The following is a 20,991-nucleotide window of genomic DNA, read 5'->3' on the forward strand; positions in this document are numbered from 1 at the left end:
GGGTTTAAATAACAATGTGCACATGCTCACAGGGCTGCAAGTCATTTCGAACAAAATACTTTTGGAACAGAAACTGCAAAGGACAAAGGAGGCATCCTCTCGACTCATCGCTTTAACCTTGAAATGTCTGGAATTACAAGACTTGCAAGACCGTTACTTCGCTCTACCAAGACCCCTACAAGATTTGCACAGGCCTGTTTTAGTACCACTTACTCTCAAAATGCACCAAAAGAAATTAAAACAGGTACCGAAGCAAGAGCTTTGATGTTGAAAGGTGTTGATCTTCTTGCTGATACTGTCGCTGTCACATTGGGCCCTAAGGTATTAATTTTTCGACTATCTTATGTTGTTTAAATGTAACCATGAAACTCATCAACAAAAACTTTTTCAAGCCACTCTGCGTTTGAACTGGCCTGCACATGTTTTTATGATTATAGCAGGGTTCCCACTGGTCAGGGGAAAACCAGTTTGCAGAGTGTGTCACGTTTGCTCGGGATCTAGAGCGCACAACTCGGAAAAAGTCGAGTGCAGGTGCAAAATTTGAGGTTTTCAAGTTCAGACGGTTTTTTAACCTCAAGTGCAGAGTCCAGCTATTGTTTCCTCGTCAAGTGCAGCTAATTTAGCACTTTTTTGCCTTTTTGGGTGAATTTCCGAGGCATAGGTGTGCCTTTTGTCCTGGCCAAAATTTATCAGGTGCGTTCTTACAGTATGGAACTTGGTATTTTCGAATTTCTCCTCGAGTGCAGCCTTGCCATATTCTGCACTGGGGGAAACTGGGGGAAAACCTGGAAAAGTTATATTTTTCATTATGTTTTCAAGTTGGGGAAAAGTCAGGGAATTCTTATAGTTATAATTCTTATATTGAATTTCACAGGATCCATCGCATGCGCACTGAGGTTTTGATGAAACAATAGAGTTTCGAAAGCTGAGTCAATCAGCTGTGTTTTAAACATTCTTTTATTTTAAATCTCAATAGATAAACTTCTTTTGTTTAAAATTTCTATCATGTTTAATCCTATTAATAAACAAATTCCTGGTGGGGGTCACTAGTGGCCGCCTATAGCAGTGCCTATAGACCAAGAGTAAGGCCTAAAAGCCTGGAGCTGTCTATTGTGTAGACTAACCTTTCCAGTAATTCCAACTTCTCAGAAATGACCTGGGAAAATGCATACTCCACCGTTGTATAAAAAATTGTTTCAGAGGTAAACAAATGTGTTTTTGCTTGCAAGAGGTTGGGGCAAGTGGGTTTTCAGGTTCTAATGCCTGATACCAATATCTTTATGAAAAATAATTTTCAGGGTGGTATATTATCATACAGCCCTGTGAATCCAGGTCGGCATTCGGCAATGCCGACCTGAAAGCCGACGTAACTTGAGCTGAAGTCGGCTTTTATTTGCCGACGTAATTTACACTCTAGGTCGGCGTGCCGACAAAAGAAATGTTTTGGGTCGGCAAAGCCGACCTAAAGAGGAAAAATATTATTTGTTAGGTTAATCTAATTGTGTTATCATTTGATAACACATGATAATCGAGCCTCATTCCATTCTCTTTATAAAACATAAAACTTATTAACACAATTATTAATGATTGTTAAACTAACTGTAGGAAATTTATTGTCTTTGCCGACGTAAACAAGCTACTTAGGACCGCTTTGCCGACCTAAAATAACCTCTAGGTCAGCAAAATTTTGCCGGCCTACGGCCGGTTTTGGTGATTTTGTCTGAATTCACAGGGCTGATCATAGATAGAAACAACATATCAAAATTTGAGAGGATTCTGTTTGACAGAACTAATGAAAAGTTAGAAAAACCAACTTTCCCTCTCTTCTCTGGAAAAGGCTATTTTGACAAATAGTGTAAATAATTTTTGGGTAGTTTGTAGGTTTGAAGTATTGTCTTCCAGTAAAACCAAGCTCTCAACTGTCTGGTTAGTCAGGAAGGATTACAAAGATGATCTTGTCTACTAATGTAAAGTTTTTACCAAGAAAGACATGATTGAAGTTAATGGAAAGTCTCTGTAAAGGTATGCACATAAAATCAAATTCGGTGTATTTTCAATTATCAGCCAAAGCATTCAAAATCATTGATTCTAATTCAAGTTATTTCTTTCTTTCAGGGAAAGAATGTTTTAATTGAACAGAGCTTTGGTGGACCAAAAATCACAAAGGATGGTGTCACAGTTGCAAAAGCTATTGATCTTCCTGATAAATACATGAACATGGGAGCACGTTTAGTACAAGATGTTGCCAACAACACAAATGAAGAAGCTGGCGATGGTACCACAACTGCAACTGTTCTTGCAAGAGCCATTGCTAAATCTGGTTTTGAGGCTGTTTCTAAGGGAGCAAACCCTAATGAAGTTAGAAGAGGTACGCAATAAGTGTTATAGCCTGAATCTGTAAATTTCCTTCTTTTTTAAAAATATTTTTCTATGCACAATCCAGCATAGCCCAGGCTGTACACCAGTAGCATAAAAAAATGAATGAAAGGTTTACATCCTGTATATCCAGAGTGTGACTATAAATATTGTTAAAGAATTTTCAGATGGAACAGCCAGAAACCTAGACAAAATTGAAACACTTTCGTGAACTGTTTTGAATAAATCTTTGAAATTGCCTTAGGCTACGTCATATTTTCCTTCGTTTCAAGCGTAAAACTCCCACTCTTCAGGATATGAGCACTGCTCTTGTTTTGAATATTAAAGAAAGAAATTTTGGCGGAAAGAAAATTTGGCAGATTTAGCCAAAATCTGCCAAATCTTAAGTTCCCACCAAAATTTATTTTTTCCTCCATCTGCCAAATTAAATTCCCTTCAAATTTAATTTTTCCAGCCATCCGCCAAACTAAATTCCCGCCAAAATTTCTTCTTTTAAGGTATTGAAATTCTCCGGATAAATCAATCGCATGCGTACTGAGGTTTTAATGAAACAATAGAGTTTTAAACTTAAGCCAATCAGCTGTGTTTAAACATTCTTTTATTTGAAATATCTATTGATAAACTTCTTTTGTGAAAGTTGTCTATTATTTTTAAACCTATTAATAAGCGATTCCGGGTGGGGGTTACTAGTGGCCGCCTATAGCAGTGCCTATAGACCAAGAGTAAGGCCTTAAAGCCTGGAGCTGTCTATTGTGTAGACTAAAAATGCCTATGATGAAAAACAATGCTTAATATTTTATGATGAATGTTTTAATTTCTGAGGCATTTACAGTTTTCTAATTTTGTCATTTCTATTTTGATGCACTTTACAGCCTTTCTGTATTCTTGAGTTGAAAATAAGAACCAAAATTATTTTTTAAGGTGTCATGACTGCAGTCGAAACTGTCACACAAGGATTAAAGGACATGTCAAAGCAAGTTACTACCTCAGAAGAAATTGCTCAAGTTGCCTCAATCTCTGCTAACAATGACACTACTGTTGGAAGCCTCATTTCCAGTGCCATGGAACGTGTTGGAAAAGATGGAGTTATCACTGTCAAAGATGGCAAGACTGTTGCTGATGAACTTGAAGTTATTGAAGGAATGAAATTTGATCGCGGATACATTTCTCCTTATTTCATCAACAGTGCCAAAGGACAAAAAGTTGAATATGAAAATGCCTTAGTTTTAATCTCTCAAGCCAAAATCTCAAATGTTCAAGAGATTGTTCCTGCTTTGGAGCTTGCAAATCAACAGAAACGTGCTTTATTGATCCTTGCTGAAGATGTTGATAGTGAAGCCCTTACAGCCCTTGTTATCAACCGATTGAAAATTGGATTACAAGTCGTTGCTGTCAAGGCACCAGGATTTGGCGATAACAGAAAGAATACTCTTCGTGATATTGCCATCTCAACTGGAGCTGAGGTAAATCGACTGTTTCATCCTCTTGAAAATTCAAATTTAAATATCAACTCATCATAGCTGTCAATTGCTAGATTTAACATATTCTTTGAAGTCGGCGATATAGCTTTTTTGGTTCTCATTTAATTCAACAAAAGGGATCACCAATAAAATCTTTGACGCTTTCTCTTAGTACTAGAAAAAATTGAATATAACTTTTTTCATGTTAACCATTCTTAGCTGTTTGGAGATGACATGGGTTTAAAATTAGATGAGATTCAACTAAACGATCTTGGTCAAGTTGGAGAATTGGTCGTCACAAAGGATGATTGTCTTATGATGAAAGGACGTGGTGATAGCAATGCTATTGATGCACGAGTTTCACAAATCAAAGACGAAATCCACGAAACCAATTCTGACTACGAACGAGAGAAATTTCAAGAACGTTTAGCTAAATTAGTCGGTGGAGTTGCTGTTATCAAAGTAAGTAAACATAACTTCATAAAATCTTTTCCATTTTTATGTCCTTTCTAGTGACGTTGCACAATAAGAAATTTAGTTTTGTGTAATTCTAAACAAATAAGTTGGTAGTGAACAGTGTAAAAGCCTGAAAGCCTCTGATGAAAAACAAAACTTAAATACGTTAGTGATGAATGTTTTAATTTCTGAGGCTTTGGACAATACTGTATGGATGAACACTCTCTGAAGAAAACTTTACCAAATCAGCGCTAAACAAAGCCTTTGATGAAAAAACAAGCTTAATTTGTTAATGATGAATGTTTTAATTTCTGAGGCTAATTTTTGCCCTCCGTCCATGTCTTAAAAACCCATGATGAAAAAACTAGCTTAATTATGATGATGAATGTTTTAATTTCTGAGGTTTGAATTTTTTTTGGTTTCATGTCTTGAGTTTCCTTCTTTCTGACCAGTTCTGACACATTGATGATAGAGCGACAGACAACATATCTACTGAATTCGAGTATGATCCAATCTGAAATACTCTCTACAGGTTGGCGGAGGTAGTGAAGTTGAGGTTAACGAACGAAAAGACCGTGTTACGGATGCTTTGAACGCCACACGTGCTGCTGCCGAAGAAGGTATCGTTCCAGGTGGTGGTACCGCTCTCATCCGTTGCGCTTCATTGTTAGATGGTCTCACCCCAAAGAATGACGACCAGAAAATTGGAATTGAGATCGTCCGATCAGCGCTTTACACACCTTGTACAAACATTGTCTCCAACACTGGAATTGAGCCTGCTGTAATTGTTCAAAAGGTAACAGTGAAATGCCTATTTCAGGCTTTCTCATTTGAAAAATTCAGACGCGTGGTCAATTGAACTCATAAAATCTGAGTTTTGCTTATTTAGACGGTGTGATTAAGGTGTTCTGACACCACTATTAATAGTAAATTTTTGAATTATCTGTGGTCCACTCTCACTCCTCAAATGATTCAGCCTGTATTTGATAGCAATAATAAATAATTTTGTTGAATAGGTCATGAAAATAATTTCAGGCCTACCTTATTACACTTACATAACTACTCAAGTTATTAACGTGAATCGGTCACCCTCGCTTTAGTTACAACCGTTGAGCAAAGTTTGATCCGTGGTAATCTTTGGAAACCCTGCCTTTCGCGTTAATAAATTGTCGCATTCAATTTCCCGCGTTAAGTACTCGATTAGTTATATAAGTGTAGTAAGGTATGCTCGACAGACTCTTTTAGATTTTCACTTCAAGGCTGTTTTCATGGGAAGGAAAAAATAGACAAATCCTTCAATTTTTCCACTACTTCTTTTCTGAACTTCGTAGGTTGCTTCAGCTGAAGATCCAGAGTTTGGTTACAACGCAGCCAACGGAGAATTCATGAATCTTGTCGATGCTGGAGTTATCGATCCTTCAAAAGTTGTCCGTATTGCTTTGAACGACGCTGCTGGAGTCGCTTCTCTTCTTACAACTGCTGAGGCTGTCATTACTGAAATTCCAAAGGAAGAACCACCAATGCCACCTATGGGTGGAGGCATGGGTGGTATGGGAGGAATGGGTGGTATGGGCGGAGGCATGTTTTAAACATTGCACCTAGCCAGCCTTCCCAGGGTTAACATGATAAGAGAGATGTAGATATTATAACAAATGAAGACATTTATGAGAATCATATCGCATGCATTCGTCCAAAAGAACATTCATGAAGGAGAAACAGACACTTTCAGTGCAGCAGTAATGAATGTTATTTTTAAAACAACGTTAATCCTACATTGTTAGGTTGAGCCCTTTCAAGAGGAATTTGATTTTGAATGTAACTTGTTGGAAAATTCATATTTTTTTCACTTTTCAGCTAATTTCAATGCGTTTTAAGCCATAGAATGAAGTTTTCTGCATTTCCTTAACCTTGATGTTAAGGACATTTTGTTAAGGACATTTCCTTAACCTTGATGTTAATTTTTTTTTTTTTTTTTTTTTTTTTTCTCCAAGCCACTAAATCATGATTCAAAATAAATAAACAACACAAAAATTTGATTTTATTCAAACAAAGCTTTTCGAGTCTTAACTGCTCATCATCAGGTTAAAAATGACATTTCTAGGTTGAAAAATGTATCTACATATCATACAAAAAAAAATTGATTCTAGGATAAAAGGCTAATTAAAAGGGTCTATTAAAACAATATAAAACAATAAAAGAATTTTCAAAGGAGGCAATAAATCGTAAATTAATGGTTAAAACACATTGGGGAATTGATGACGTGAAGAGACGCAATGGGAAATTATTCTCTAGGTAATACCATTTCTAAATAATTGTAATTTTTTAATGTCTTTTTGATCATTAATTGATGGCTTTAAAGTCATTATAAAATATGCTTCCAGGATCTTCCTTTTTCTTGCAAATGACGGGGCTTTGCTAATGACTTTCCAAGTAAATGAATGATCTGGATTTTCGATGAGATGTTTTGAAGGTTCTGATCTTCCTGAATTGCCATTGTGTTCCTTCCATCTTGTTTCGGCATTTCGGGTAGTTTCCCCAATGTATACTGCTTTGCAAGAACATTCTCCTTTGTAAATAACATTACTTGGATGACGAACTTTATCTTTCACGCGAAATAGATGATGTTAAGGAAACGCTGTTCAAAAATTTTACCCCTCCTTGAAAAACTCACCCAATACTGTAGGAATACACATATGAGAAAATTTTATTGAATACTTGAACATTTTGTAACTATTTTTTTATAGATGGAAGATTATTATTAGGTCCCCTTAGTCCTTGTGATTCAGTTCCAATTTTTTTTTGAAAAATATCTAATTAAAATGAAAACGAAAAGACAATTCATGACACATGAAATTACTAAAGGTTTTTTTTATTTCTGGGTACTTGTTACAGTGTATGGCCCCCAAAACGTCGATCAAATTTGAAATTTTCTCTCAAATCTAGAGGAAAAGGTTTTACAAATTTTTTTGCCGCATGAAAAACTTTTAAACATCTCTACTTTATTTCCTGGAAGTTCTTTTTCAAAATTTTCAATTTCAACAATTTTTTCAATCGCTTAAAGATAGGTAGCTTTTTTCTAATGGCCCCCAAAACGGAGGTTTGCAATTTTAGCGATTTCTCGAGATATCTTTAAGATACGAGTGCAAAATTTTGACCATTGTTTGGAAATGCGATTTAGAGGGTTTTGGGCGTAAATTTGTGTGATAAAATTTTTACAGTATACCCCTGGTTGTCAAAACGCAGGTTTGGGGCCCCCAAAACGTAGATGTAGCTAAAATCAAATTATTAAGCCCAGTGGTAATTAGTACTAGTAATCGTATGGTTTGGAGTGCAATTAACGATTAAAACGACCGTAGTACAGTGGTAGAGGATCGGGCTACGGTTCGCAAGGTTGTGGGTTCAACCCCCAGCCGGGTCATACCAAAGATTTGATACCGTAATTTGCACTCGTCCTTCGGACTCGTGCAAATTACTATTTTCTCCTTTGTTACGAGTGATTAATCGTTAAGTAAGTAATTAAGTCTGCGACCGCAGTCGGAGGCGACCCGAAGGCTCCTCTTTCGATAGCTATCTACCCGAAGGTAGGGGAGGGCGCCACTCTATCTCCCTGGATTTCTCCACTTACCCTTGATCCTTCTCTTAGTTGCTGAGCATCAAGCAGAGAGGCATCAAGTACCATTTTGGAAATCTTTGGTATGACCCGGCTGGGGGTTGAACCCACAACCTTGCGAACCGTAGCCGGATCCTCTACCACTGTACTACGGTCGCTTTAATCGTTAATTGCACGGCTGACGATTATGATTTTTATAAAATATTTCAAGATTTTCGATATTGCAAAGTCCAAACTGAAAATTTTGAAATTTTCAAAATGACAATTTTGATTTAACAACGTCTTAATCAAGTTTCTGAAAATCAATCTCTTTTGAAGATATTTCCATTCATGTACGGAATAAGCTGTGAAAATTTTAGGAAAAAAAGTTAACTGAAACTGAAAGTATTTCTCTCCTATATTTTGCAAAAAAATTACAGAATTTGCCGTTTTTGCTGATTCAGCAAAAAGTTTTATACATCATGTTAATTTTTTGTTATAAACTATTAACTCAAGCTGATAAGAATGGAATTCCAAGATTTTTTGCTGTTTCTCATATTTAGAATTTTTGGCTTTATCAATGCTGATTCTAGGGCCCTAAAATACTGGTTGACCTTTAAGATGCTATATAATTTCTATCTAATTTTGGTATTAAAATACTTCCTTCAGACGCAAATATGCTATTTTGAATCTGTCTCAAACCATCAAAAACATGCTCATTTTTAAGTATAACCATCATTCTTTCAAAATAAACAAAAATCGTTTAATTCTGATAAATCTACAAGTCAGAATCCTCATTTTAATCAAGAAAACAAGCTTCGCCAGGTTTTGCTAACTGCAATGTCTTCAATTTTTATTGCATCTCCATTTCTCTCCAGGGCAAAATTAATCAAGTTTACAATCAACCGTTTTGATTTGGTTTGGTTTCACTAGGCAAATCAGAAGTATCAATACATGTTGCAAGTTGTTTCACAATGTAGAATTATGTGGAATGATTCTGGAAACTGAAGGTTTTGAATTGACCATAGTTAATAGTAGGGCTGTCCAATTTTACCAAAAATGTCTTTTTTCGTTTCTCTCTTTTTTAAGACTAGGTTCCAGCCCGTGTCAAAAATAACGTCAGAAATCTGCAATGCATTAAAATGAGAAAAACACCAGGCTCTGAATTATCGATTTAAACATTAATTAAACCTAGTGTATAGGCCTTTTCATAAATTATGTCACGAACATACTTTGACGGCGTTTAAACTTTCTTGAAATTTACGACCTTTAATACTTATCGTGAAATTACAGGAAAAATTGTTGGTTGAAAACGAGAATTTTCAAACGAAATTGGGCTCAAAAGTGACAAATATTTATCGAAGCCGAAAACTTTCTGTCTACAAAACACTATTTTCAATATGTTTCTGCTGTCTTGTGGATCTAGTTAGATTGCACTTTAAGTTCAATGAAGTATCTATAGCAGAATCGATATATTTCGATAGTTCGGCTTCTGTTCTTTTCAAAAAATCTTGTTCTTTGATGTTTTTTCATAGGTTGGCTGCCACACTTCGACTTCGAATATCAATACTCAGGCGAGTCGACAGAAAACTTTTCAAGTAGCGTTTCCAAGTGTTCACAATTCTCCTTGCACGACGGTCGCTCAAAATGTACAAGATGGAATTACCGACTGGTGTCATACAAAGTATCAAGTAGGAAGCCGAGTGGAAGAACTGTAGAAGATATGTCGAGTTATTCTCCAACTCGACTGTATACACCATTTTGAATGTTGACGTCACAAAGAAACATAAACGGAAAGGTACGTAAGTCATTAACGTATAAATTGTCACTTTACGTAACGTATTTTCCGCCAGACTGATTCGCCCCTTCTCATATATAGTTCCACGTCGGCCTTGTGCGATCACCATTGCCCGATTATAGAACATGGGGATGATGATTGGGACGCAGATGTCTGTTAAACATGGTGGTAAATTGATGACGACTAGATTGTCAATAATTGAGCCCCATAGTAGCAAACCGGAAAAAGCAACTCCATAACAGATTGCAACCATTAGTAGAATTTTAGCTCTTTTTAAAGTCAGTATTAAGCTCATCGAGAGCAAATGTTTTGTACTCAAGTATCTCAAAATGCTGACTTCAACGATAAGAGCGATTGATGTGTTCGATAAGGACTGCGAGAAAAACATAGCAGTGAGATCAAACGAACAATTGAGCCTGGGTAACATGAGTTTAGCTGCGTAACTAGACTGTGCAACTATTGTAAATATGATATCGTTGAAGGCAAGATGGTAGAGAAGCCACATACATGGTTTCCGTTGGATACGTGTGATGGTTGATTTGATGATTTTTAACACGGAACATGCGAAAAGGAGGTTAAGGGCTAATATGATAAGGTCAGCCAGTAAAAACAAAGACTGGTCTAATTCCCCTAAACGTCTTGTGCGTGTAAAGAACGGAGTCGTACACCAACGATCAGGAGTGATTTCCATGTTTTGTGTGTAACTCGAATTAGATAAAGCACCACCCATAATGAAATTATGGTTGTTGAATCAGTCGAAATACGCCCGTTGGCTGTTAGATTAGAGTAGAATTCTTGTAGTATTCAGTATAACTATTCCTGAATTGCGTTTGTTTTCGAAATCTTGGGTGTTTGTCCTCTTCTCTCAATGGATTGTGAACGAAAAACGAAAATATGTTTGCTCTTTTCAAGCCCAAGTTCATCAGTGAACAAATAAAGACACACCACCCACGAAAAGGAAACTTTTATTGTCTTTTGCAATGCTTTGCTTAAACAAAGTTCGTTTATAATTCATAAGACTTTTGTCCCGTTGAGAAGGTTTCCTATGAGAATGGTTATCCCAGATGTTGTGGATTGTTCGAATGTGGTGAAATTTCACGTACATAGACCCATTGTTTTGAAATCTATCTCTCTCTTCCAAAAGAAGATTTTTATTAGGCGCGACCACAGCGATAGAAAACCACAGAAAATAATTTTGTTACAATCTTGTATGCAAATGCATCTGTTTTTTTTTTTGAACAGTTACTAACGGCAACCAAAGTTTAGATCGTTCCACATAAATTTGGAATTGGTAGGGAACTCGAACTCTTAAAACTTAGTCCTTCACCCGGCAAAAGAAAATATCTACCTGTGCCAGTCTTCGTTCGAAAGAATTTTCAAACTCAAACAGCCAGCTAAGTGACGAAATATTGGCGGATTTTTTTAACCAAATTTAAAATACATTGGGCAATGAAGCTCGCTTCAAAGAGACAATGGAAGAGAGACCAGGCATTGATATGTTCATGGTTGCACCCCAAAAAAATTGAAAATGAAAAAAGACCTATCTAGGAACATTTAGACAGTTTTACGTTTGTTTTCGCATCCGAACGGCCGGATCGTTTGGCCATCTAGAACTGAACGGAACTCTGCTGGGGATTGTTTCCTTTTGAGAACCGAAACGTATGCGAAATATATTTTAAAAATATGAACAACAAGAAGCTTCTGTCATCAGCAAAATTTATACTGAAGGTTTATGAAAAGTATTGACTTGTTCAACTAACTTTTTAATTTCTTTGTCACGATCTTTCAGAAAATATAAAAGAAATCATTCTTTGGTTTTGTTTCTTACAATGGTTCTTAAAATCAATGCTGAATGTATGGCTTGAAGTTTTCGAAAACCGACGGCAGTCTTTTTGTTCTTTTTTATTTGGCGACCTTGACCTCGAGCCAGTGCCATCGAGTCAGTGTTACTTCTGCGCACACTTCCCCATTCAATGTTTGACATGGTTTTAGCACATTTTCTGTTGAAATGGCGTACCAATTCTTCTTCCACAATTGATTTCCTTTGTTTGGCATTCTCCATTTGTTGTCTTTCCTTTTCTTGTCGCATACCCTGGTTGTTGAAAGAACATTTTGAATTAAAATACAGTAACCATGGCTAGGTTTCTCACAATGTTCAATTCAAAGTAAAATCCACTACACCGATTGGTTTTCTATCTGTATGACTTTAAAAGACAGCTTAACCCTACTACTTGAAACGGATTAACTTTCGCGAGATTAAATTTCGCGAATTTTTTGCCATTTTCGTGAAATTAAAACTCGCGAAAACACGTGAGATTTCTGACTCGCGAAATTAAATCCACCATAAAATTTTTTAATTCGCATTTTCGGCGGAAAAAGTCTCTATTTGTGGCCAAAAATAGCTATTTTTCAGCTGTTTTCAAGCTTATTCGCGAAATTTAATTTCGTGAAATTTAATCCGATAAAAGTATCCACTGCTGATAGCTGGTGTTCGAGTATTTGCCTTTCAAACCATGAATTGTGGGTTTTATCCCCCTGCTGCATCCAATTCAGCCAATGAATTACTTAGATTATTGAGACAATTTGAGACGCTCCGCCCTATCGGCATTCAATCTCCCTGACGAGGCATACATATAATACGTACGCGATGAAGGGGGAGAGGGGGTTAGCAAACGCATACATCTATTGTTTAAATGACGTAACTCATATTCTTCTCTGAATGCAAGAGGGAAATGGGTGTCAAATATTTGGAAATTCTTGCGTACGTTATGGATGAGGCCTGATTTAAAACAAATAGAAAAGGGGTCAGACTCTGTTGCTCCACCAAAAGTAGCCAAAGAATGCAGAACATTACCTCGTTTTTCCTGTAAAGTTTAATCATTTCTTCTTGTACATCCATTAACTGTTGATCAGTGCGACAAAAATCTTCATTCTGATATCTTTCATGAAAGTCTCTGATCTGTTGGACATGTTCATTTTCGATGTCATCTTTTAAGGACGTATACGCTGATCGTCTACGTAATTGTTGTAGTAACATTTCTTTGGATTCTTCCACTCCGATCCTTACTTCTCTCTCTTTCGCTGCTTTGATGGACTAGAATTGAATAAGTCAAGTAAATTTGTTTCATTTTTTTTACAATACACCCTTTCGACCGTAGCCGCCGATTGCCGCGCGGGCACTTTTTTGTCCATTTTACAACCCTAAAACCGTCGCCGATTGCCGCGCGGGCATTTTTTTGTCTATTTTACCACCCTAAAACCGTCACAGTTTTTTTTCTCGCGCCTAACAGCAATAGAAAAAAGTCTAAAATAAGAATTGGATCGAGTTTAGGGTGTAGTGGCACGCGCCTGACTGCATGACTACGGTCGAAAAGGTGTATATTATAAAGCTATTTGGAAAAATGATGGCTAACAGAGCTAACACATCTTGAAAGCAAATTTCAAAATCACATCTCGTGAAGTCAAATTTGTTCCATCTTTCTATTAGCAGCTCTCAGGCGTGTCTTTTAAAAATCACAATGATCTCTTATAGAAGCTTTTTTCATACACACGTAGTGCAAAGAAACCTCAGATACACCCCAGTCCCACTGGAAAATTTGGTAAATATTTGGTCCCCGGTGGGAAAAATACCCTGGAATTTCAGCCCCACTGGGAAATTGACTTTAATCTCATCCCCACTCGAAAATCTTTGTCTAAAAATTGCGCTCCAAAACCATCCACACTGGATTTTTTAACCTTGAAACAAAAAATCTCTATCCCCATTGAGATTTCAATAGGGATTTTTATCCCCAATGATTGAAGAAAAAAAACTTCCACCGGGGCTGTGAGACAGGGTTGTTCAGATTCATTCCTATACCCAGAAAACTTGATTAAAAACTTACCTCCCTTCTCTTAAAGATTTCTTTTAAACTTTGATGTACTTCAATCAATCGATTATTTGTGGCTTGCATATTTTTACAAGTCTCACTACAAGGATTCTCCAAAGCATCCTCGACAATGGAGATTCGTCGCTTTCGTTCGAACTCGGTGGCTCGGCTCAATTCTCGTTTAACACGCTGATCGATGGATGTTCGTCGCATTTCTTCGTGCACGCATTGAATGGCTTGTTTATGTTTGTGTATAGCATTTTCTTTGGTAACTGAGTTATTAACCTTTGGTAAACATATGACATTTAGATATGTTATATAATATTGTGCAATTGACTTTAGATTCAGCAGAGTGCTAAATACCAAATTTTGCAGAGCGGCGTCATAATTTATATAGATATCTTACTGTTTGATATATTTAGAGAATGGAACACCCTGTAAATTTGCCATAATTCAAATGCCGAGAAGATCGTTATAGATAGTTAACTATATTCTATTCTCATGGATATGCATTGCATTATTACATATCTTTAAACCTTGTGGTCTCAAGACCCTAGATCCAAAACAGAAAATTGCTAAATGAGCTAAATAATTTGCGCATCAGTTGAAATCAATAATGACTGGCGGAATTTGCATATAACTAAACATTTACATACACAAAATTTATTTCCAATTTTACCTCGCTAGCTCTGAATACATGTTGCAGTTCAGAATGAACGCCAACCAATCGTTCGCCGTGACGGAAATCTTGTACGGCTTCCGTTTCAACATATTGTTGTCTTTTCGATTCAGAATTACCAACACGGAAATACGTGGAGCGATCAACAATACTTTGACGTGGAATATGTCCCAATGCACTGGAGTAATTTGAAATTTCAGAAGACATTTTGAGTGGGATGAGAAGAGCAGATGGTGTAGAGCCGTTGACAAGCCGAGAGATGAGTAGAGATTATAGTACCGTTCTTTGAGATGGTAAGTGATACTATGATTTCTATTGATTCGAAAGAAGACGAATTTGTTATTGATTTTTTATATTTGACGTCAATTTAATTTTATGACAAGATGTTATTATTTATCACTAGGTAACTATACTAGACGTCACAGAATGAGAAATCTCGGTTTTTGTTGTTTGTTTAGGTGCTCGATACGCTAAGTATTGCCAAGCTTTCGCGTATTTTTCTGCGAACGTCATGGATTTTTATTGTTATAAAATGGTAAAACATTGAAAACAACTTGCTTAGTATATCTTTTTAATTTCGACGTGCGTGCATAAGAAGTTTCATAGTTTGGGATAGGATTTTTTATTCATGTTCACTTTATGTTGACCCTAAACAGTATACACCTATCAAACCTTAGTGGCGTATGGTTTACACTGAAAATTTGATGTTAGCTAGACCTTCTCTATGCTCACCTTCCTTAATAGACCGATACCGTGTCACGTCATTTTCACCCATGATTAGCCATTTTTTGTTAGAAATGGTAGAAAAATATGTACAGGATGGTTTAGTAACAACTTGATAACTCAAAGTCTTCAAATATTTCCCGTTTGAACCTGCACATAGTTTTTTGTTTCGCGGGTGAAATTTATGTCAATTAGGAACAGGCAGCATGCTTGAGGTTTGCTTGAAGATAGTCCCAAACTGGATTTTGCCGAATCGGTTTATTGAGTTATCTGGAACCACTTTAATATTGCCAAAAGCTCAAACGATTGGGAATATGTCAATTCCCCCTAAAGGAAACATGGTATTTTGGGAATTTCGATCGAATATTTATTAAAGTTAATTCAATATCAATCAAACTTTCTTTTTGATTTTCAATTAATTTCATCGCCTGATTCGATCGTTAGGAAGTATGGTTTAGAGTATCTTCAATTGCCCCTAAAAGAAATAAGGCAATTTGGCAATTCGCACAGTCGATTGAATATTCTTCGAAGTTAATTGATTGATTAATCGGATGAAAACTTTCTTTTCTTTAATTTTTCACTTGATTCGATTGTCAAATAATGTTTTGTTAGCTTTGATTGATACCTATAATATAGGCGTAGCGAGATACCCTGCAAAATTTATGAGGGATATTTGATAAAACAAAGACAATAATTCCAGTGTCGTAAAAACCGCTCTCATCCATAAATCTTGCAGTGTATCTGGCTACGCTATGTCTAACCGAGTGTTTCTGAACTCTAACACACCGTCATATTGAGGTCGAGTCCCGGCTTAAGTTTGATCCTGTGGAAGAGGATTTTTATTCACTTCGAAATTTTAGATGAAGAATTTGTGTACTCAAAACTGGAAACAACTCACCAGAAGGCTTGTAATTGTGGTCAGGGCAACGTAAAAAGAAACAGTAACACTTTACAATAGAATTAGTTATTTAGGTTATCTACTTGAAATTTTTAATCAGACTGAGTTGGTTTTCGTGAGGAAAATTACACTAAAAATTCTTAGTGTTTTTGTAAAAATAACCCCTTCTTAAAACACTGTTGGAAAAGAGTACAAAGCCTTGAAAATCAAACTTGCTAGTATGGACACAAAATTCACAGCGAAATCACTACATGCTGTTGATATACACAGAGAAAAATATTTGCGCAGATGTCAAAAATACATGACGGCGCCGTGTCGGAAATTCGCTGATTCTCTCACGTTGACGTGCGTCGACTTACGACACCAATCGCTAGGCTATTATAGTTTGAAAGTAATTTGTGGTACGATAAATACCAATATTTTTATCAAGGAATTGATATTAAAAGGGAACAGAGTTGATGATCGATTATCTATCGATTTGTACCGATTGTTACGGAATAACTCCCATCTAAAAGCAATCGATTTGTCCGATAATCAATTGTCCAATAAAGGCTTTGAGAAGATTGGGGACGGATTGGAGGAGAACAATACACTTTTGAAGTTAAACTTGTCAGGTACTTTTAAGAATATCAAAATTTTGAAGGCTTCTAATGTTCTTATTTTTTTGAGTTTTAAGCCTGAAATGTTCTTGAAATGTTCTTAATTTCACCTTTTTTTCAGTATTTTTGGATAATTTCTGAAGAAAATTTAGTGTTTTAGAGTCCGCGAAGCCTTAAAATAGTTTGTTCTTTAAAAAAGATTTGAGTTTAAAATATCTGGCTTTTCCGATGAAAATTTATCAAAAGCTTTCTAAGGTTCTACTGTACTTTAGTCTGGCTCAACCCCAATGATTTAATGAGAATGTTAGCGAACTTTGCTCAAAGTTTTCTTTTACGCCAAGTACCAGATAACTTTGAGCTGATTTTTATCAACCTGCCTTATTATCAGTGAAGAATGTAAAATTGGAAAGATGGAAATTGTTTACGCTTCTTTTGAATTTGACATTTCTATCTACAGGTAACAAACCTCTAGGTGAAGGCATTATCCATTTATCACATAGCCTAGCAACCAATTTCTCCTTGACCCACCTTTCCCTTGCTTCAAACGGTATTGGTGACACAGTGTTCTTTCACATCTCTAATATGGTGGCTTCAACTTCCAATATTCAGCGCCTGGATTTGTCTTGGAACAAGATTACTATTTTATCGACTTCAGGTATATCTTAAAGCCATTGACCTTTTACATAGTTATAATATATGTTGATTCAGCAGATTGAAATAAATAGAATCTTTTGTAATGAATAAAGAAAAATGTGGAGCAAGATTTTTTTCTTCCTTTTATTTACAATTTTTGCTGACATCAGTTTTAGACGAGTCGGGTGTATATAACACCGTATAATTCCTTTAATCATCGGCACTTTGGTCAAAACAGACAGTTGTTGACAGTGTTGCTTACTTTTATTACTTTTATGGAGGGTCGAAAATCAAGTTCAGCTTTAAGGTCAACACATTTCACTGGATTTATTTTAGCAAATTTAAACAGGGCGGCAAGAAATTCTGTTTTTTTTGCCGACTGGATTCTTCGGGATTTATTAAATATTAAAAACCCTATAACATTTGCTACCAACTGACCGACCAACTTGATTTGGGAATGTTTTATGACGTGAACGAACAGTTAGTCGCATCAACCGCTGAAATGTGTATTTTCTCTCAATATACAGTGGAGTCTCTTTAACCCGAACCTCTATAACTCGAATGTCTCCTTAACTCGAACATGTTTTCTCGTCACTTTAGTTAACAATGCCTTATAAGCCTTACTCAATAACTCAACTCTTAACTAACGCTTGGCATATAATTACAGTTGAGTCTCTTTAACTCGAACCTCTATAACTCGCACGTTTCCTCAACTCGAACAAGTTTTATGATCCCTTAAGTTAACAATGCCTTAAGAACCTTTCTCCATTACTCGAAATTTCCTTAGCTCGAACAAATTTTCCCCGTAGGCTTCGAGTTACGGAGATTCCACTGTATTTGATTTGCCTTGACCGCAGTCTAGCTTCGAAATGATTGTTCGAGGTGTTTAGTTCTTCGGACACTTATTGAGGTAACCACCTTTACCCAGTTAGTGGTTTTAGAATCTTTTCATCTATTTGGGTAAAAATAACGGACTGAACACGATAGGGATTGATATTCCCACATTTTTTATGGCTGGTGATTTCAATTCTTTTGTTTTAAAGTCAGAAAATTCATAGGGGATGGGAAAAATAGTATAAAGTTTTGCAGTGAGGATTGGTTTATTTGATTATTTTCAGTGGAGATAAAAATTGTGGGATAATTTCCCACCGGGGACGATATTTTGCCCAATTTTTCCAGTGGGAAGGGGTCCCAGTGGGTCTGTGAGAAGTGTAAAAAACACGTGATTGTAGACCAAGCCACAAAAACATGAACGAAATTATCAGATCCAAATATCTCCTTTTCTGATATATAAATAAAAATTATCCAAGCAATAGTGACCTCAACCGGTCATTTTGTTATTCAAATCCTTGCAGGCTAGCTCAACTTAGATTTAAATCCCTTTTAATATTATGCATCTATATTTCACAGCCATGGAGAGAATGATAAGGTTGAATGATTCTTTGGTAGAATTAAACTTGGCCTGGAATGGACTCAAAGACATCGGATTCAACAGCTTTTGTTCAATTTTGCTCAATAAGAAGAAATGTTCTTTGGAAATCATCAACGTATCTCATAACAGTCTAACTCAAAAAAGTAAGCTAATGTTGAGTTGGTAAAGAGATCAAGTAGACTTGATTTTTATCAGCGAAGACTGTTTTATTTTATAGATCATTTCACAGTTCCAAAGCGTAATGGGTAATCAGGACCACTGCGCGCTAATGATGGCTTACTATTAGTCCAAAGTTTTGAAATTTTTTGAAGATTATGCGTCTAGCCAACAGAAAGCCGTTATGGAGGTGCAATCAGTCCTGATTACCCATGATCCATTTCGACTGTGAAATTGCCTATTGTTCGTAAATCTTTTCCATCTAGCCAAAGAAATTTTGAGCAAAGGCTTCTTTTATACTTAGAGAATGTTGACAAAATCAAATCACAGATCAGTTTATTGTCACTTGTGCTTACAATTCCCTTCAACGAATTTCCTTTCCTAACATTACAAACACTTGCATGATAGTAACTTCTTTGAAGAATTACTCCACTCTACTCCACTTACTTACTCTCCCAATTCTTCTTCTTTTTTGCAGGTAGTAAATCCTTGCTGAGATTGGTTCAATGTGATTGGTTGGTTAGTCTCGATCTTACTGGGAATTCATTTGACTCAGGATATATTCTTGAAATACAAGATATGGTCAACAGCCGCCCAAATTTCCAATTTTTGGTATAATAAAATCAGGTTTCATTATCATTCTCATTTACCAAGGTACCGGTTGAAGCAAGGATCTGTTTCTTTTAAGCGAATTTTCGGGAGGTGGCATCCAAAATCAGATTCTTCGTGTATTGCGTTTGGGGGCATTTGCAAGCTGATCCAACCCAAAATTTTACCATGTAAAGTATTTTTTGAATTAGCCTGTATGGTACTATTTGGTTTCAAAAGTCTTTTTGTATGGAAAAACCATATTAAGTCTAAAATAAAATAATTTTTGCAAGCATTTAATAAATACAAACACAGCCTTAGTCTAATTAAATAATGTACACGCAAACAACACAAATCCTGTCAATTAGAATTAAAGACCAATATTTTACAAGTTATGTGTTAGTTTTAAATCACGAAACTGATGTATTTGAAGAGGTTTGATGTAATTGTTTGGAGATTTGCTTCAATGGTAGACGATCGCTAAAAAAGGGAATAGTTTAGGAGGCGGGATAAATTTGTAAACGGGTGGCTAGCCCGGGGTGAAGTAAGCTTGGCGGAGGTATTTACAGCGTTATTGGTCCATTTGTTCCAAACTCTACTGCCACTATTTTCCGTAAACCGCCGTGTTGGCTGTGAACTTATATTTCTCTGCGTTTACTATGTCCTTCTTCAAGAGGCCCCAGTGGTTTGCGTTATTGTCTGGTTTTTATTTTTCTGGCATTATGGCGTGATCAAGATCTTGGACTGATGTGTGATAGGGCAAAAATTTGAGAGGTGATGCGTAATTTTGGCTATTTGAACCTTTTTTGTGTGATGAATAAATTTTGACAATTTTCTTGATCACGATAAGGCATGATGAGGGGTGCAACTTGGTGGGCTCCTTCAAGGCTTTTATCTTAAAGAGACAATCACACAGATATAGTTTAATGTTGTGGAAATTTGATGATAATGTGGAAGTTTTAATCTGAAAATCTTGTAGAAATAGCGGAAACTTTTGGTGAGGAAGATTTTTTTTTCATCTTCTTTCGTAGAACGCAGTTCTGAGATTAATATAATACAGTTTTGTCTTCTAAGGGATTTGTAGCAAGCGAGTGCGAATTTTCGACGGGATTTCTTTTTCACAAACATACGGTGTCTGGTGATGAATATTAGTTTGTCAAACATGGCTTCCATTTTCCTTTTGAATATTTGTCGTTCCAATTAAAAGTATTTCTTTTCTTTTCAAAATACCTTCACTCCGAAATATAATTTTTGATGCGAATGTAAATAGAGAGCTTTCTGAACCTCAAGTTACCCTACTCGTCTCACGGAACGGCTTTCTTATGATGGTCGAGTTCACAAGCATTTTAAAACGTATATATCTGTTGGGTTGCCTAGAAAAAGAGTGAGTTGCCTTTGTTAAAAATGCTTGCCTTCATTAGCAGTAAGTTTGGCAAAGGAGGCATCAACTCGATCTCACATTTAATGTACAGTCAATTGTTTCGTCAATTCACTGGCTACACTTTAAATTTTTACGTTATTTTACTTTAAGAACAAAGGGACAAAAAGCATATAAGAACATTACAGACTTCAATTTCTTAGAAAATTAAACAAAAATACTCACAAAAATACAAAGACTTTAAAGTTATAAAATATCTTGTAAAAAAACGTGTAGCCTTTTTGTCCACCTTTTTCTCCGTTAGGTTTGATACTGGGAATATCTTCTCAGTCAATTATTGTTTGGCAACGTTTTATTGTT

General features: G+C 36.1%; 4 protein-coding genes across 4 annotated transcripts; 2 read left to right on the forward strand and 2 right to left on the reverse strand.

Moving 5' to 3' along the window:
• The first annotated feature begins 30 nt into the window (after positions 1–30).
• LOC136820121 (heat shock protein 60A-like) lies at positions 31–5,979 on the forward strand. Its single transcript, XM_067076360.1, has 6 exons — positions 31–321; positions 2,116–2,368; positions 3,298–3,839; positions 4,056–4,298; positions 4,825–5,088; positions 5,624–5,979. The coding sequence occupies exons 1-6, from the start codon at positions 124–126 to the stop codon at positions 5,879–5,881; spliced, it is 1,758 nt and encodes a 585-aa protein (XP_066932461.1). The 5' UTR covers positions 31–123; the 3' UTR covers positions 5,882–5,979.
• A 3,431-nt stretch (positions 5,980–9,410) lies between these two features.
• LOC136820111 (uncharacterized) lies at positions 9,411–10,409 on the reverse strand. Its single transcript, XM_067076350.1, has one exon. The coding sequence runs from the start codon at positions 10,407–10,409 to the stop codon at positions 9,411–9,413; it is 999 nt and encodes a 332-aa protein (XP_066932451.1).
• A 1,036-nt stretch (positions 10,410–11,445) lies between these two features.
• LOC136820123 (UPF0430 protein CG31712-like) lies at positions 11,446–14,538 on the reverse strand. The gene is made up of 4 exons (XM_067076362.1): positions 14,225–14,538; positions 13,561–13,830; positions 12,534–12,773; positions 11,446–11,771 (listed from the first exon to the last, which is right to left on the reverse strand). Exons 1-4 carry the CDS (start codon positions 14,429–14,431, stop codon positions 11,484–11,486), a joined length of 1,005 nt encoding a protein of 334 aa, XP_066932463.1. The 5' UTR covers positions 14,432–14,538; the 3' UTR covers positions 11,446–11,483.
• Positions 14,539–16,065: 1,527 nt separating this feature from the next.
• Positions 16,066–19,285, forward strand: LOC136820112 (leucine-rich repeat-containing protein 74A-like). The gene is made up of 4 exons (XM_067076351.1): positions 16,066–16,459; positions 16,902–17,099; positions 18,488–18,652; positions 19,144–19,285. Exons 1-4 carry the CDS (start codon positions 16,066–16,068, stop codon positions 19,281–19,283), a joined length of 897 nt encoding a protein of 298 aa, XP_066932452.1. The 3' UTR covers positions 19,284–19,285.
• Positions 19,286–20,991: the final 1,706 nt, after the last annotated feature.

The sequence above is a fragment of the Clytia hemisphaerica genome, unplaced genomic scaffold, assembly GCF_902728285.1.
Source record: "Clytia hemisphaerica strain Z4C2 unplaced genomic scaffold, Clytia hemisphaerica genome assembly, whole genome shotgun sequence".
NCBI classification, from domain to species: Eukaryota; Metazoa; Cnidaria; class Hydrozoa; order Leptothecata; family Clytiidae; genus Clytia; species Clytia hemisphaerica.

Bases quoted from the DNA above. Each gene is read 5' to 3' on its own strand.
- LOC136820112 (XM_067076351.1), top strand. From the start codon at position 16,066: ATGGACACAAAATTCACAGCGAAATCACTACATGCTGTTGATATACAC. The intron at 16,460-16,901 runs GTACTTTTAAGA...TTCTATCTACAG, and splicing joins TTTGAAGTTAAACTTGTCAG to GTAACAAACCTCTAGGTGAA. The intron at 18,653-19,143 runs GTAAGCTAATGT...TCTTTTTTGCAG, and splicing joins TAACAGTCTAACTCAAAAAA to GTAGTAAATCCTTGCTGAGA.
- LOC136820111 (XM_067076350.1), bottom strand. From the start codon at position 10,409: ATGGGTGGTGCTTTATCTAATTCGAGTTACACACAAAACATGGAAATC.
- LOC136820123 (XM_067076362.1), bottom strand. From the start codon at position 14,431: ATGTCTTCTGAAATTTCAAATTACTCCAGTGCATTGGGACATATTCCA. The intron at 12,774-13,560 runs GTAAGTTTTTAA...ATTCAATTCTAG, and splicing joins AAATCTTTAAGAGAAGGGAG to TCCATCAAAGCAGCGAAAGA. The intron at 11,772-12,533 runs GTAATGTTCTGC...TTCAACAACCAG, and splicing joins AACTTTACAGGAAAAACGAG to GGTATGCGACAAGAAAAGGA.
- LOC136820121 (XM_067076360.1), top strand. From the start codon at position 124: ATGTCTGGAATTACAAGACTTGCAAGACCGTTACTTCGCTCTACCAAG. The intron at 322-2,115 runs GTATTAATTTTT...TCTTTCTTTCAG, and splicing joins CTGTCACATTGGGCCCTAAG to GGAAAGAATGTTTTAATTGA. The intron at 4,299-4,824 runs GTAAGTAAACAT...TACTCTCTACAG, and splicing joins GTGGAGTTGCTGTTATCAAA to GTTGGCGGAGGTAGTGAAGT.